This window comes from Dinoponera quadriceps, unplaced genomic scaffold (assembly GCF_001313825.1).
Source record: "Dinoponera quadriceps isolate SergipeBrazil2010 unplaced genomic scaffold, ASM131382v1 scaffold3775, whole genome shotgun sequence".
Lineage (NCBI taxonomy): Eukaryota > Metazoa > Arthropoda > Insecta > Hymenoptera > Formicidae > Dinoponera > Dinoponera quadriceps.
In genome coordinates this window covers 2,131-16,827 of record NW_014557748.1, presented here as the reverse complement: position 1 = coordinate 16,827, position 14,697 = coordinate 2,131, and the positions used below count along the sequence as shown (strand labels likewise).

General features: G+C 44.3%; 1 protein-coding gene across 5 annotated transcripts in view; it reads left to right on the top strand.

Moving 5' to 3' along the window:
• Positions 1-12,910, top strand: part of LOC106749423 — a 13,216-nt gene extending 306 nt beyond the window's left edge. The window contains exons 1-11 of one of the 5 annotated variants that reach the window (XM_014628836.1): positions 804-985; positions 1,661-1,810; positions 1,987-2,145; positions 2,248-2,660; positions 2,738-3,215; positions 5,774-6,114; positions 6,198-6,406; positions 6,819-7,104; positions 7,191-7,333; positions 8,012-8,161; positions 10,095-12,910. In XM_014628836.1, coding sequence (XP_014484322.1) covers positions 1,688-1,810; positions 1,987-2,145; positions 2,248-2,660; positions 2,738-3,215; positions 5,774-6,114; positions 6,198-6,406; positions 6,819-7,104; positions 7,191-7,333; positions 8,012-8,161; positions 10,095-12,541 — 4,749 coding nt within the window. In that variant the 5' untranslated portion in view covers positions 804-985; positions 1,661-1,687 and the 3' untranslated portion in view covers positions 12,542-12,910. The other 4 variants (XM_014628837.1, XM_014628838.1, XM_014628840.1 and 1 more) reach the window with 4 other exon arrangements.
• Positions 12,911-14,697: the final 1,787 nt, after the last annotated feature.

Genomic DNA, 14,697 nt, shown 5'->3' with positions numbered 1-14,697 from the left:
ATCTCCCCTCCCCCTTCTCCCGCTCTCTCCCTCTTTCTCCTCCTATCTCTCTCTCTTTTCTATCGATCATGAACAAAATGACCCGTTCGCTCGTGTTACGTACGCACACAAGAGGCACGTCGATAACAACGGCACGGCGATAAGCAGCGCGAGTCTGTTTTGTGCCCCCGATTTTTCCTCTGCCTGTTCCACCCGCCCACCCCCCGTCTAATCCGCTCCCGCTCGCTCGCTTTTTTTAACGCTATTGCGTAAACGTTTTATGCGACTGCTGTATTATCAATTCGCGGGATACGTCGTCGTTGTTCACCGTGACCCCTCTTCTTCTCTGCCCCCTCCCCCCCTTCTTCTTCTCTCTCTCTTTCTTTCTTGCTCCTATCCCGTTTTTCCGCGTTGCAAGTGTCATTGTTTACACGAGGGGTCCCCGATTGTGCGTACCGCGTATCGTCTTCATCATCCTGCGAGAGTACGACGCGACCTGTACTTTCTCGTCGTCCCTGAGCGCACATTCCGCGCACAGCTGTGTGGTGTGTGTGTCGCGTTGTGCAACAACACTCTACGCGACACACGACAGGCAAAATAGACCCCTCCCCTTCCCGCGGCCCCGCTCCTATCCCCGCTGCGGCGCCCACCAACCCATCCGCCGTCAACACAACACACACCATCGCCGCCGTCGCCACCGACGACGATTGTAGCCAAATGCACTTTCCCACTTTTCGTGCGCGTTAAATAATGCACCGCGTGACGACGCTCCGTCGTCGTGGGATATCCGGGCTCTCGGCGGCGACGGCGATCAGCGGATGACGTATGGCCGTGTTATCGTTGATGCGCGATTTAATGGTGTAATAGCGATGTCCACGTAATGACGTTCGACGACGACGAGTGCACTTCGGACGAGAGAGTTCTTTGTCCGCTCGCGCGCGAGGATTGTGTGCAATCGGCGTTGGTATACTGTGTCTTTTGCCAGTAAAGGGGATTTCTCTCTCCGGTGCGTGCGCCCGTGAAGTCCAGCTTCGAGAGCCAGTTGTTTGTTTCTACGTTTCCCAAAGATACTCACCGGGGCGACTCGGGACGTTTTTCTTTTTTTTTTTCTTTTGCGGAAACGACCGTCCTTTCGACGTATCTCCAGCTCAGCCCGCGAGTCGCGTCTTTCTTTGTCTCCGTTCGTTCCGTGACGTTCGTTCGTTCGTTCGTCCTACAGACGTCTTTCAGTTCGTCGTTGTAATAATGGTCGTTTCTTTTGCAAAGCTTGAACGCCCGACGAAGATTCGCTGAGAATTCCTAAGTATTCACTAATAATCGTTTTCCCGTAATTATAATTCTAATTGTAATTCTGCGACACCGACTGCCGCAAGGAACCATTGCAAAATACCACGATGAAGCACGCGATATTATGGTTTATCCACCGTGCAAATTGAAGATTCTTGTATGAATTTCCACGAACGCTCGTAAAGTTTTCAACAATATACTTCTCGGTAGATCTGTGTGAATGTGTTGTTTTATGAACGTACAATGAAGAGTTTTTGTTGTATTTGCCAAATCATTAGTGTCTTTAATGGATGACTTTCTTCTGATTTAATTGAGCCTGATGTGCATTTAAACAAATTTATGACCTTATGACACGATGATATGTCACAAAGAGATTCCTGCTCTCTCTTTGCAGGTAGATAAAATTAATTTGGAGTAAAAGATGTCTGCGGAATCACCAAGGCGAGGTGTACATAAAGGAGCTCAAGTTGTCTCACCTCAACCTATAGTGGATCGCTCGATCATCGACAGCGTGGCTGGGATCATCAACGACATAGTGCCACAGGTGTATTTCTTTGGCATTCACGAAGGTTTTTAGTGTCGACTGTATTTCATACTTACTATTTATCAAACCTTACAAACATGTATGTGCACTTTTTCGTCTTACAAGAGAAATGGTCCTTGCAACTCCTTTCAATATTATCAATATTTTACTTACAGATGTTTTCTCTCTGTTCACAGGGATACGCTGGAGTATCCAATTCCGATAATAAGGAAACCATATCATGGGCACGATTTGAGTACGCGGATATAAATGACCCCGCTTTATATCCCGACTACAATGAAGGTTCCAGTACGCCACCATTGTTATTGGTGCTGGGATACGCGACTGGTGTTCAGGTAGATAATTCTCTCGTTCATTCGAATTATCTTGTTATGACGAATATTATATCTCTTGTTCTGTAATGCATTGTTCCAACGAGTGTCAATTTACGAACATAGGTATGGCTGATAGCAGCGACGGGAGAGGCAACGGAGGTCTTATCATGGCGGCAGGGCGTAGTTCGTACCCTTCGAATTCTACCAAATCCAAAGACTGACGACGAACATGTCGACCCATTCGAAGCGAAACGGCCAATGGTAGCGATCTGCGACTCGGCTGGTCCGGGACCACAATTTTGCCACATCAGCTTCATCTCCTTAAAAACCAGCGAGCAAGTGAAAAGCATAAAATTCAAAAATCCTGTCTGCGACGTGCTAGCGAACAGACAGTCCGTGGTTGTGACGTTCTTAGAAAAAATTGCCGTCTTCGATGCCAGAACGTTAGAGGATATTATTACAATCACCACTTGCTACGCCAGCCCTGGCCCGAATCCAAACCCCGTCGCTCTAGGAACACGATGGCTCGCTTACAGGTACCGTGTCACATTTGATGAAGACTGTCCGCGTTAGATCGCGTACAACGCATTCGTACGTTGCGTAATGTTCACAGCGAGAGGAAACTGATACCCGCGAGAAGGAGCAGCGGCGGTTGTGAGGGCGAAGGTGTGCAGAGTTACACGGCGACGGTCCTTTACGCGGCGAAGTCACTGGGCAAGGGTCTCCGTGGACTCGGGGAAACGGTGGCCTCAAGTCTCACGGGGAACTCGGTCTCGCCGATGGCGGTCAACAGCACGGGCAGTGACGTGACTCAGCCCGGTGTCGTGACGATATTGGATCTTCAGGCGGCGAAAGAGGAGAAAGAGTTGGACGATGCGAATATAGAGACTGTAATTGCTCATTTTACTGCCCATAGTGACGCGATCGTCGCCATGACGTTCGACTTAACCGGCGCGTTGTTAATGACAGCGGACAGAAGAGGACATGATTTCCATGTATTCAGAATTCAGCCGCATCCCGGCGGTCCAACACTGGCCGCGGTGCACCACCTGTACATTTTACACCGTGGCGACACCACTGCGAAAGTACAGGTACACGCACACTTCATTTATCGCTTGTTCATCTCGATTAGCCCCGGTCTACAATAAGAAATTGATCAAACATAGTCCGACTAGGATTGCTCCATTTCTCAAGGCCTAAAACACTCGTTGTAGGCCCCGCTTTATGCAGGGTGTATTTGAACTCTATTACGTGTCAATTGATAAGGGAAGCAGACATTTTCAGCCAATCTTATAACAATATGTGTTTAGTTATTTATTTGTAAAACACGATTTAATGAATTAAAAAAAAAATATATATATATATTTTTTTTTTTTTGTTTAAACTGATATTGCGGAAGCTATATCTCAGAAAGTAAACGTTTGAAGAAATATTAAATATTTACGAACATATTTACCGAAGCTCTTCTATTTATTTTTTCTTTATAGCATCTATCTTGTGAGTTTTATTAGTGAAATTTAGATATACCCTGTATATACAGGGCATCTTATACATTCGCTACCTTAATTTTACTGAAAGGGGAAAAACTTGGAGCGATTTAGAATTAATATTTCCCCGGCAAAATATCAAGGTATCAATAATTTCAGGATCAGTGAGATTAAGCGATCGAAAAAGCGAAGCTTTCCGCAAACCAAATTTCGGGCGATTAAATGCATGAGAAAATTCTTTTCTCCAATTAACGTCAAGTATACTATACTTCAACAAAATTTTCATTTGAAGCTCAGCTACAAAGATGTTACATTAAAAATTTACGTCACCATAAATAATGATGTTCCTTGACATTTTCACTGAAGAAAATTGTCTTGAGATTGCCCAGAGAATTTTGGTAAAATTAAAGTTGCGAGTTGTGGGACTCTGTTTCTCTCTCTCTCTCTCTCTCTCTCTCTCTCTCTCTCTCTGTGCGTGTGTGTGTGTGTAAAAAGGGTGTGTCTTAATTGGTGTCATATATTGTAAAAGAATTTTCATCGACTCAACATTAAAAAGTGTTCATATATCAGTTCATTTTACATGCCAAGTAGGGATTTTACATGGTTTGCAATTTCGAACTTAACCTCGAGCATCTATCTATTTCCTGTAACTACTTGACTAGCTAAAATCTAATACACAAATGTCATTGTACAAACAGTGCTTCTCTCATTATTCCTATCTATTACAGCCTTTTATTTTAGCTTACTCTTATTTATTTTCCTTCTTAATTCTTGCACTAACCACAAACAATCTGTTCCTTCGCCCTATGTCTTTTTACCTTCAATCTTACTTTTCCATATCTTTTTCATCTCTTTCGTTTTTCCTTTTCTTCAACTTCTTTTCTCTTTCCATAACTTCCGCATTATATATCTCCTTTAACTTATCTCATCATTCAACTGTAACTCATCATTGTATATTCTCCGTTTTTGTCTTTATCGTTACTTAATTCTTTAAACTATATTCTCTTCTATGGCATTTGTTTATATGTTGATGTATATAATCTTATTTTTTTCTACAGAATACATAATTCATAAATTTCTCTTCCAACTAATATTTATGCGATTCCTTCATATTTCCGCATCTTAATTAAAATTTTAACTCCATATTCTTCCATCCTTAAAAACGATCTATAAACACGAGTTTAGGAACGCTTAGTTTCCGAGGTAGAAGAAATTTTATTGTTTAACAATATCAAACAATTGATAAGCAATCCAGCAGAACAAGTAATACAATTAAAATTTAAGACAAAGTCTAACAGAAATAAAGAAAAACCAAGTAAACATAAGACAGAACATTTTGTTAGAATAATTGTTCAAAAAATTTGTCTCCTATTTCGATGCATCCTCCGAACCTGTGTTCTATGCTGTATCATACTCTATTAAATACTTTTGGAGTATAACGTATTTATTCACATTCATTTACGATACACTGTTTTAAAACGTCAACATTTAGCACAAAAGTCAAGCGTAAACAATAAACTTTAAATGTTTCCAAGGATAAAAATTCATTGGCATAAAAATTTTTAATAATTCTTAAAATTAAGCGTTTCTAAACCCGTCTTTATATGAACTTTTTTAATGTTTAATCGATGGAAACACACCTCCAGAATATTTGTGTGACACCAATTAAATTACATCCTGCACACTGAGAAAAAGATTTCTTCAAATTTAATAAATTTTATCACGTTCAAACAAATTTTATCATTGGCATGTTTCGAAGAAACTAATGTTTCGATTAATGAATATGATTGTTAGACTTTTCAACAAATACGTATCTTTATCTTAAATAAAAAAATTTGTGAAACGAAAGATAATTTTCTTATAAAGAAATTATTCGTTTCATTTTACATATTTTTGTAACCAAATATTATTTTATTCGGCTAAAAAATATTATTTCAAATAATAGCATTTTTTCTTGTTAAATAATAGAATTTTCTTGAATGAGGTAATCAAATTTTTAATGTATATAATAATAATAATATTTCGTACATGCTGTTTCTATGAAATAAACTTTAGTCAAATAAATAGAAATACTAAATCTAAAGAAACCCTTTTCTCTGTGTGTACACACTTTATTCGAGCATCTCTCTCATCGTTTAACATTGCATGCTTTCGCATCGCAGGACATGGTGTTCTCAAGCGATACGCGTTGGGCCGCAGTTTCCACCGTAAGAGGTACCACTCACGTTTTCCCCGTCGCTCCTTACGGCGGTCTCGTGGGTGTGAGGACGCACTCTACGCCTCACGTGGTCAACAGACTGTCGAGATTCCACAAGAGCGCCGGCCTGACGGACGACGGCACCCGGTCTCATTCGCCTGTGTCTCACGCGGAGCTACCTCTATCTGTGTATCCGTATTCGAACCCTCGACTTCCACCGTACCCTCTTCCAACGATACTGCATCCTCTATCGCAAATACGGCAGCCTTCTTCTTTGAATCACGTCAACAGCTCCTCGCAACCGAGGTGATTATCATCGAGAGTGTCGGATTTCGTAAGAAGAAACGATGAGAAACGATACGATTAAAGAATTGTCACGTGTATCACAGCAGACCGCAGCAGAGACAACGATTACATTCGGACGACGGTGGGACCTTGCCATTGAAGATTTGCGTGTGCTTTGCTCCACCGAGAGCTTGGATGTACGCGCAGAGGGAGTCCAGCAGCAAGGTTGTCAAGAGAGCGGTTGATTCCTTGTTCATCATGGCATGCCACGGCAATTTGATCCAATATGATTTGGAACCTAAACCAGCTGCTGGTGCGTAACAAAAAGAAGAATAATGCTCTTGAACTTTTTTATGATTTGTTGCATTTAAAAATAATTACATGATTTTTATTATCTGAGATAAGATAATAAGATGTATTGATCCTTTTTCACTTCAATAAAGTCAATGATAAGATAAAAAATAAATTCAATAAAATAATTTAATAACAAATTATTATTATATGATGAAAATGAAAATTATAAATCAATTTTTCAATTTTTCATTTAATAANATTTCATTTTTCCCCCCCCCCCCCCCTCTATCTATCTATCTATCTATCTTTCTCTCTCTGTTATATTTTCTCTCTCCAAGTTGCGGGTCATTTTACTTTGTTCATTTATCATTTATTATTATTATTATTATATATATATTTATTTGTCATTGACATTTTATTATTTTTTTCAGGAGTGCCAAAGGAAAAGGTTTGCGACGACACCATGATCGAGTTGGAGGTTGAAGCGAAGGGTCAATGGCCGCTTTTGAGAACGCCCAATTCTTCGGAAATTGCACCACCGTTACCTCTATCCAATCCGTTGCTGAGCGTTACGTTCGCGCCGAAGAACAGCCAGGAACTCGACACAGCTGAGGACCGTTGGTTGAGCCAAGTGGAGATCGTGACGCATGCTGGACCGCACAGACGATTATGGATGGGGCCGCAGTTCGTGTTTAAGACTTATAACGCACCCAGCGGGTTGGTAATTTTTAACTTCTCGCTTGATTTCGCAATCCGGTTCCTGAAGAACGTGACTCATCAACGAGATGTCACTTGTTGTCCAGTGTCTCCGTTAATCTGGTTGAAGCGGAAGCGGTTGAGATCGGAGTTACGTCTGGTGGATCACGTCCGGCGAGATCTAAGCCCGTTAATATGCCACATGCATCCTCCAGACCTCTGATGCCGGTGGTTATCGACGGATCGGGAAGTGAGTGTCTGAGATTACTGCGTTATAAAAATGTATGGATCGAGGTAGAGAGGAAGAGGGAGACCGAGTTTCGATATATATATATACAGTAGACTCCCGTATTAACGCGGTTAATACGTTATGCGCTATATGAATTCGCGTTATAGGAAATCGTGCTGTACGAGAATTTTTCTCGTATAACGCGTATAATCTAAAGTAACATGTTTGAAATGATTATTGTTATGCCAACTAAAAAATCTTTTATTTCATTGAAATTTAATAAAAATATAATTATACAATTTTATGTATTGTTTTTTTTTTTAATTTAAAAAATTGAAAAATATTTTGTTACCGTTATATTAAGAATGACCGCGTTAAAAAATAGAACAACGATGAAACAGAAGAAACCGGTGCGTTGTACGAAGAATCGCGTTATATGAAAACAGTAGTCGCAATATCTTTAGCGCGTTATAGGAATTCGCGTTATAAGAACTCGGGTTATACGGGAGTCTAGCGTGTGTGTATGTGTGTGCGCGCGTGCGCGCACACACACACACACATGCATACATACATACATGTATACATAAATACAGCGAATTAATTAAATTATTAATTAAATTAAATTATTGATTAAATTTTCACGAATTAACGTTTTAATTATAAAAAAAAATAAAAGTATTAATTTGATTGGCTTTATAGGCAGTTACGAGCAATCGCCGAGGTTCATGGAGGCCTATGGCGATCCTCTGGACAGTGAAAACGTGGCCGTCGGCAGTTGCGAAAGTCAACTGAGGGAAGATCTCGCGGAAGCTATGCTCGAGATATCTATCGCGTCGCACCGTGCTCCAGGTAAGTACATCATTATGTTGATGTCTCATGGGAACGTCTCAATCGGAGGCGCTGTCACAATCACGAATGCAGATCCATTTCGTTGAGCGTATAGTTAAGTCTAGTTTTGGTCTACATACTTATCGTCTTTCGATTGCAATTTGCAATCGAAACATTTCCGTGTACGAGCGAGAAAGAGAGAGAGAGAGAGAGAAAAAAAGAGGAAAAGGCATACTTATATGTGATTTGACCCTCTGAAATTTGCGTTAATGCTACCTGGGTAACGATCATATAATGTTTTTCTCCAGAGCAGAAGTGTGAAAAGTGAAATGTTTTCAAATTGGAAAATTTCCACTTGTCCTAAGTTCGCGCCAGAGAAGATTCATAATTTTTTGAGGGTTGATTATGAACTTTTTTCTCCAGCGTGAATTCGTCGAAAATATAAATTTTCTAATTTAAAAATTGACATTGGAATTTTCGCTCTTTATGTTTTTGCTCTGGGAAAAAATTATTACGATCGATATTTTGGTTTGCCTGCATTCCACGTTTTGCCACATTGTATGCATTGTATGCTCACATTCTTTCTCATGTTTGACGATCGGATTGAAAACAGTATTTTTCTCCGTCGGATCCCATCGAACGGAATCTTTGACATTGTGTGTGCAATTTTGCGAATATGTGTACGTTTAATCGGATACTTATTGGAACCAACATCTCATTCATTCGCCTTCGAGCTCATAAAGCTTGCAGGATTAATATATATATATATATAAATATGATTCGTGTAAAATTTGACATGATATATGTGCGTGTGCCGAGGTTGCCGCATTTTAGAGCAGTAATATCGAGAAGCATAATACGAACAAGATTCTCGAGAGACAAAATATTCGCCGACGATATTTTCACGATGACATTGTCGCGGCGCACTGCGAGACCTTGTATATAACATGGCGAGGAAAAAGAACGAACGACAAGAAAAGATAAAGAATGTTCGCGCGAGCGAATTTTTCTTACTTCCTTGATTCACCTCCCGCACGTAACGAAAGATATTTCCGAAACTAGCGTTGTAAGTTTGCGTGGATACAGAACTGGCCAGAGGCAGGTATCTTCATTTTGTCCCCGTAACTATATATTAAATATCATGAGCACTAACAGAGCGAGACATGTTTCTCGTACGCCCGTTCTTTTGCATTTTTGAATAAAAGAGAAAGAGAGAGAAAACGAATGTGTTTTAAGAGTTGTGTGTACTGTCTTTGTACTAATCATTATATAGATATACCACATTTGCTCGAGGCTTTTTTAGCTTTGTATATACCTTAGAGAGCTAGAGAAAGTGTGTGTGTGTGTATGTGTGCGTGCGTGCGTGCGTCGTGTGTGCGTGCGTGCGTGTGTGAGAGAGAGAGAGACTTGTTGTGCGACACAATTACAAACAGATGTACAGACTCTCTCCGTTAAGTTTGTCTTGACGTTCGGCCGTGATGCGATCGTGACGTTGGAAAACGGCAAAAGATTTTTTCCCATCGTTTCTCAAGACACCCTAGAAAGAGAAGCCTCGAGATCACATCACCGATTCCCGTAGTTCGATAGAATTCACTCGCATCGTTAAGATACACTAGCCGGTATTCGGATTTTAAAACCATCTTAATCAAGTTCATCTTCAGATGTTTCGTAACCAATGAAATGAGCTGTACAGCATCCGAAGATAAATTTAACAAGACGACGTTAAATATAAAATCCGACTACGAATACCGGCAACATTCTCAGAATCTCTGCACGTTCTTCCGTATGATTTTCCGTTTGTTCGAGCGAGCGAATCCGCTTTGCAAAAGAAACTGGGAGAAAAGACGAACTTAAGGGAGAGAGTGAGAGAGTGAAAGAGAGAGAGAGAGAGAGAGAGAGAGCGAGAGAGAGGCACACGATATTGATACCTGCCAACGGCTTTTTCTGTTACTAGGTAGGCGATCGGTATTTGAGAGGGTGGGTCAGCCGGTAACTAAAGTCGTCAACCCTCTTGGCACCGTGATTACCGTGTCGGCCGACGAGGAGGATACTGTCGTTAGCAACTCCGGTCAAGAGTTGTTCGACTCCGCGGAGGAGATACTCGCGCCGCCGGAGGCACCTAGAAGCGTGTGCGCGGAGGAGGGCCCGGCCTCGCTCGGCGACCTCGAGCCGCCTGAGTGCGGCCAGACGCTGCGCGATCTCACGGAGATCTGCGCGGAGATGCGCTCGGCGAGCGAGCCGGCGATCGACAGCGTGCCCGACGAGAACATACGCGAGCTGCGGGAGCGTAGGGCCCTCTGCGCGGAGATGCTGACCACCGGGCCGGCGGCCGGGAGCGGCAGTGACGTCTCGTCGATCGACTTCGAGAGGGAGGAGGCGTTTCGCGACGTGCCGACCAGTCTCAGTCTGTGCGCCGAGCAAGGCGAGATCCCGAGCAGCCCGATGACGCGGGCCAAGGAGACCGTCTGGTGCTGCAAGAAGTCGGGCAGGCGCGACGAGAGGAGCTTCGCCAAGGCCAAGTACGTCGTCAACTACGACGACGACAGTGTCACGCTGATGGAGAACCGCACCGAGAGGAACGGGACTATTGACGAGACGCGGCCGCCGAATGAGGTCAGCCGGGGAGCGCTGAGGAGGTCCGCGAGAAGAGCCGGCGATTCCGAGAAAGCGTCGGATCCCGCGCGGAAACGTGCCGACCAGCCGGCTCGCGTGGAGAAGTACCTGGTGAAAGAGGACGAGGACAGCGTCATCATCGAGGACAGATCGCTCGACGACCGGCTGGAGAAGCCGGAACGCGCGAAGGAGTCGACAGCCGCGGAAACGGGCCTGCAGAGCACCGACGACGACCTGCCGCCGTTGGACCCTCCTCCCCTGGACGATTTCAGCTCCATCGAGTACCACATGGTGGCTGCCGCCGCTCAGTCGGACGACGACATCGAGCACATCCACATGGAGATGACGCGGCCGGAGGCCGGCGAGCGCGTCACCACCGGGTCGTCGCGCGGCCAGCAGCGGAAGAGCAGCAAGAGCACCATCTCGGACGACGACCTGGAGTACATACACAGCTCCGAGCTCGGCGACACTCCGGACGTCAAGTCCAGGAGGCCGGAGAGCGACGGCTGCTCGTCGCGCACCGCAGCTCGCAGGCACAGCAGGCACGCCTTGTCCTCCGACGACGACCTGGAGCACGTGCAGCACTCCGAGATACGCGAGTTGGAGTCTCTCGCGGTGGAGAATTGTTCGACGGAGCAACAGCAAGCGAAGCCGTCAGGCAAGAGGCGGAAGGACGTCATGGTGATCGACAGCGAGGCTGCAGCCGAGGTCACCGTGATCTACAACCCTCTGGAGGAGGTCTGCGCCGCGGAGCGCAAGCCGGTGAGTCCCACGAGGAAGGCCAAGAGTCGGGCCGCCTCGAGGACCTCGTTGCCGGGCAAACGAGCTCCTTCGCCGACCGCGGATCTCGTCGAGATCATCGACATCGACGCGATGCAGAAGGCCGAAGAGCTGGACGCCGCCTCCAAGTGCAAGATTCTGCGTCAGGACGGCGCGCGCGGCAGGAAGCCTCGCAAGAGCAAGAAGTGGCACGCGAGTCAGTCGTCGCAGGTCGGAGTCGACTCGTCCAAGATGGCCGAGGAGGAGTGGCGGGAGCCGGTGGTCGCGGAGGTGTCGTGGAGCTCGATCGTCAAGAAGAAGTTGTCGGACGACGCCGAGACGGCGCTCCGGAAGGAGCTGGTGGACCTTGAGCCGCTGATGGAGGTGGAGGAGCGCGCCTCCCGTGCCAAGGAGGAGGAGGATAACGACGTCGGGACGACGGCGCTGAACGAGAGCCTCCTTGTAGACCTTCCGGTGCCGACGATGTTCGAAGACGACGAGGAGGGCCCGACGGCGAGTCCGTTGTACGGAAGCAAGAATCGCGTGCCGGCGGGGAGGACGACGGAGGACGACACTTCTCTCGTCTCGGCGGAAGTAGTAGCCGAGCGACGACAACGGCGACTCGTCGACGACGACGATGGCTGCGGCGACGACGACGACGCCGAGACACGTCGAGGTAACGCAGCCGTGAGAGGAGAATCGCAGGAATCTTCTTTGCAGCTCGCCGCGGCGCGCCGTCGACGCCGGCAGGCGGAGGGGGAGGAGGATCGAAACGAGGCCACCGGCGACAAGCGTAGCGACTCGGAAGAGCGTAGCGAGCCGTTGCCCGAGCACTCCTCGGACGAGCCGGTGAACGCGGCGACGACGATCGTTACGGACGACGCCGATAACGGCGGCGACAATAACGCCTGTTGCGCGGACGCCGCCGAGAGGAATAACGTCCGCACCATGCTGTGGGCCGCCATGTACGCCTCGGTCGGTACGAAGAAGGTCACCAGCGCCAGGTCCAAGAGGAAAAAGCGCAGATGAGTAGAGGATTGCGTGGACGTGCCTGGGGCCAGCCTTGCTCTATACATACTCCTGATGCAAGTGACAGGGGTGGATTAGTGTTTTTAATCGATAGAACGAGGGAACCTGTCGAGATCGCTCAGTCGTTGTCCTCTCTNCTCTCTCTCTCTCTCTCTCTCTCTCTCTCTCTCTCTCTCTCTCTCTCTCTCTCTCTCTCTTCTTCTCCTTCTTTTCTCTTTCTTCGTAGAAAAATGCGTAAACCGCGGAGAATCCTGCCGTGCGAGCGAACGAACAACAAATAGGTAGATAGGTTGGTGACGTAAAGATGGAAGTGCACACTGAGCGAATGAACAACAAACAGACAGTGAATGCATATATATATATATATATATTTATTTATTTATTTACTTACTTCAGCTCACACGTCAAGAAGAGGCTTGGTTAGATCATTTTTATCTTAACCATACTCATTCATCCACAACTTGTACTGTCCCAGATAAAATTAAGACGTCCTGAGACATCGTAAGAACGTCTTACAGATAATAAGATATTGAAAGAACGCCTTTAAGACATACACGTCTTGTACATACATGTGTTGTTTGGAATTTGGCTAGCGAAAATCTAATATCTAAATATCACAATGCTTCTCATTATTTCTACTCCATCCATCACAGCCTTTTATATCGAATTATTTATCTTTGCTTATCTTTATTTATTTTCTACTTAATTCTAGTACTAACCCTGACAATTTATCACCTCTCCTTACAATCCTTTACTTTTGTTCTTATTCTCCTTATCTATATCGTTAGATTTTTCTCCTTCCTCCTTCATCTTCTTTTTTCAACTTCTTTTCAACTTTCGCAATATTAATTCCCTTTGACTGTATTTAATTCATCGTCCTATATTCTTCTCCATTTTTCGTTTTTATCGCAATCCAATTCTTCAAATCAAGCAAATATGTAACATGAATGTATATATTTGCATCTAAACGCGTACGAATTTTCTTCGATAAACCTTACGAGCAAATCAATCCGAAACATTCTGTTCGGATTACCTTATCGCGTATATATTTTTCAAATTTTCCAAATTGTAACAACGAAATTTTGCATTCGTTGTTTGTTCCTTGTTCATTCGCTCAATGTATACCCAGCTTAAGAAGATGAGATGTATGTATCATTCCCGAGGATGCGTAGTCGTCCAATACAGTGGCTGTTTTTTGACCAATCAGAATTTCTCCCCAAGTGTGAAAAGCAACACTTGGCTGTTGCTCAGCGATGTGAACACTTGGATTATCTCTTACTCCTTATTCCCAATCAACGCAGGAATAATTACTTATTATCTCATTTTATTTTATATTACATATTAATTATTATTTTAATATATTATTTTTGTTTTCGTGTTTTATAAATTTTACATTTTCTTACAAATTTTAATTCCGACTTCTGTCGTTTTTCACTAACACTGTATGTAAAATTTTATTTAAGTCTTCTATCTACTATTATGCGCAACGATTCACTTTATCTTCTCGCATCACGGATAAAATGATTCATGCGTGCGTGCTCGTTCGTTCGTTCGGTCGCGCGATCGGTGCCGACCAGCATGTGTTTCACTACAATGACGACGACGACGACCGTCTCTCTCCTCTCCTGTTCTCTCTCTTTCTGCGTCGAGTATTCGCTTTTCTTCACTATCCGCTATGTTCGATCGGTATCGGTTACCTGTCACAAGCAGAGATACACACACACATACCACATTCAGGCGATATGGGCAAGGCTGTGCTTTAGTGAACGTTTTAGAAACTTTGTTGTTAGAACTTTGAACTCGTTAGCTCTGGTTAGACGGGGTACGACGGAATTAACGAGGAGAGCTCTTGGAACACAGGATCCTTTGTAAGTTCGACGCGTTCAAGCAACTCCCCCGCGTTTAGCAATTTTGACTCGACTGCCTTAGATCATAATGTGAGGAAATAATAAGTTTGAAGTTTATCCCCCCCCCCCCTCCTCTCTCTCTCTCTCTCTCTCTCTCTTATCTTTCTTTCTTTTTTTCTTTTTCACACTCTCAGTCTTTCGCTCTATCTTTATTTATTCTCTAGCTCTCGTTCTCTATATTATGCAGAGAAGAAGGAAATAAACGACGAATATATCGCGTATATATATATATATATATATATATATATA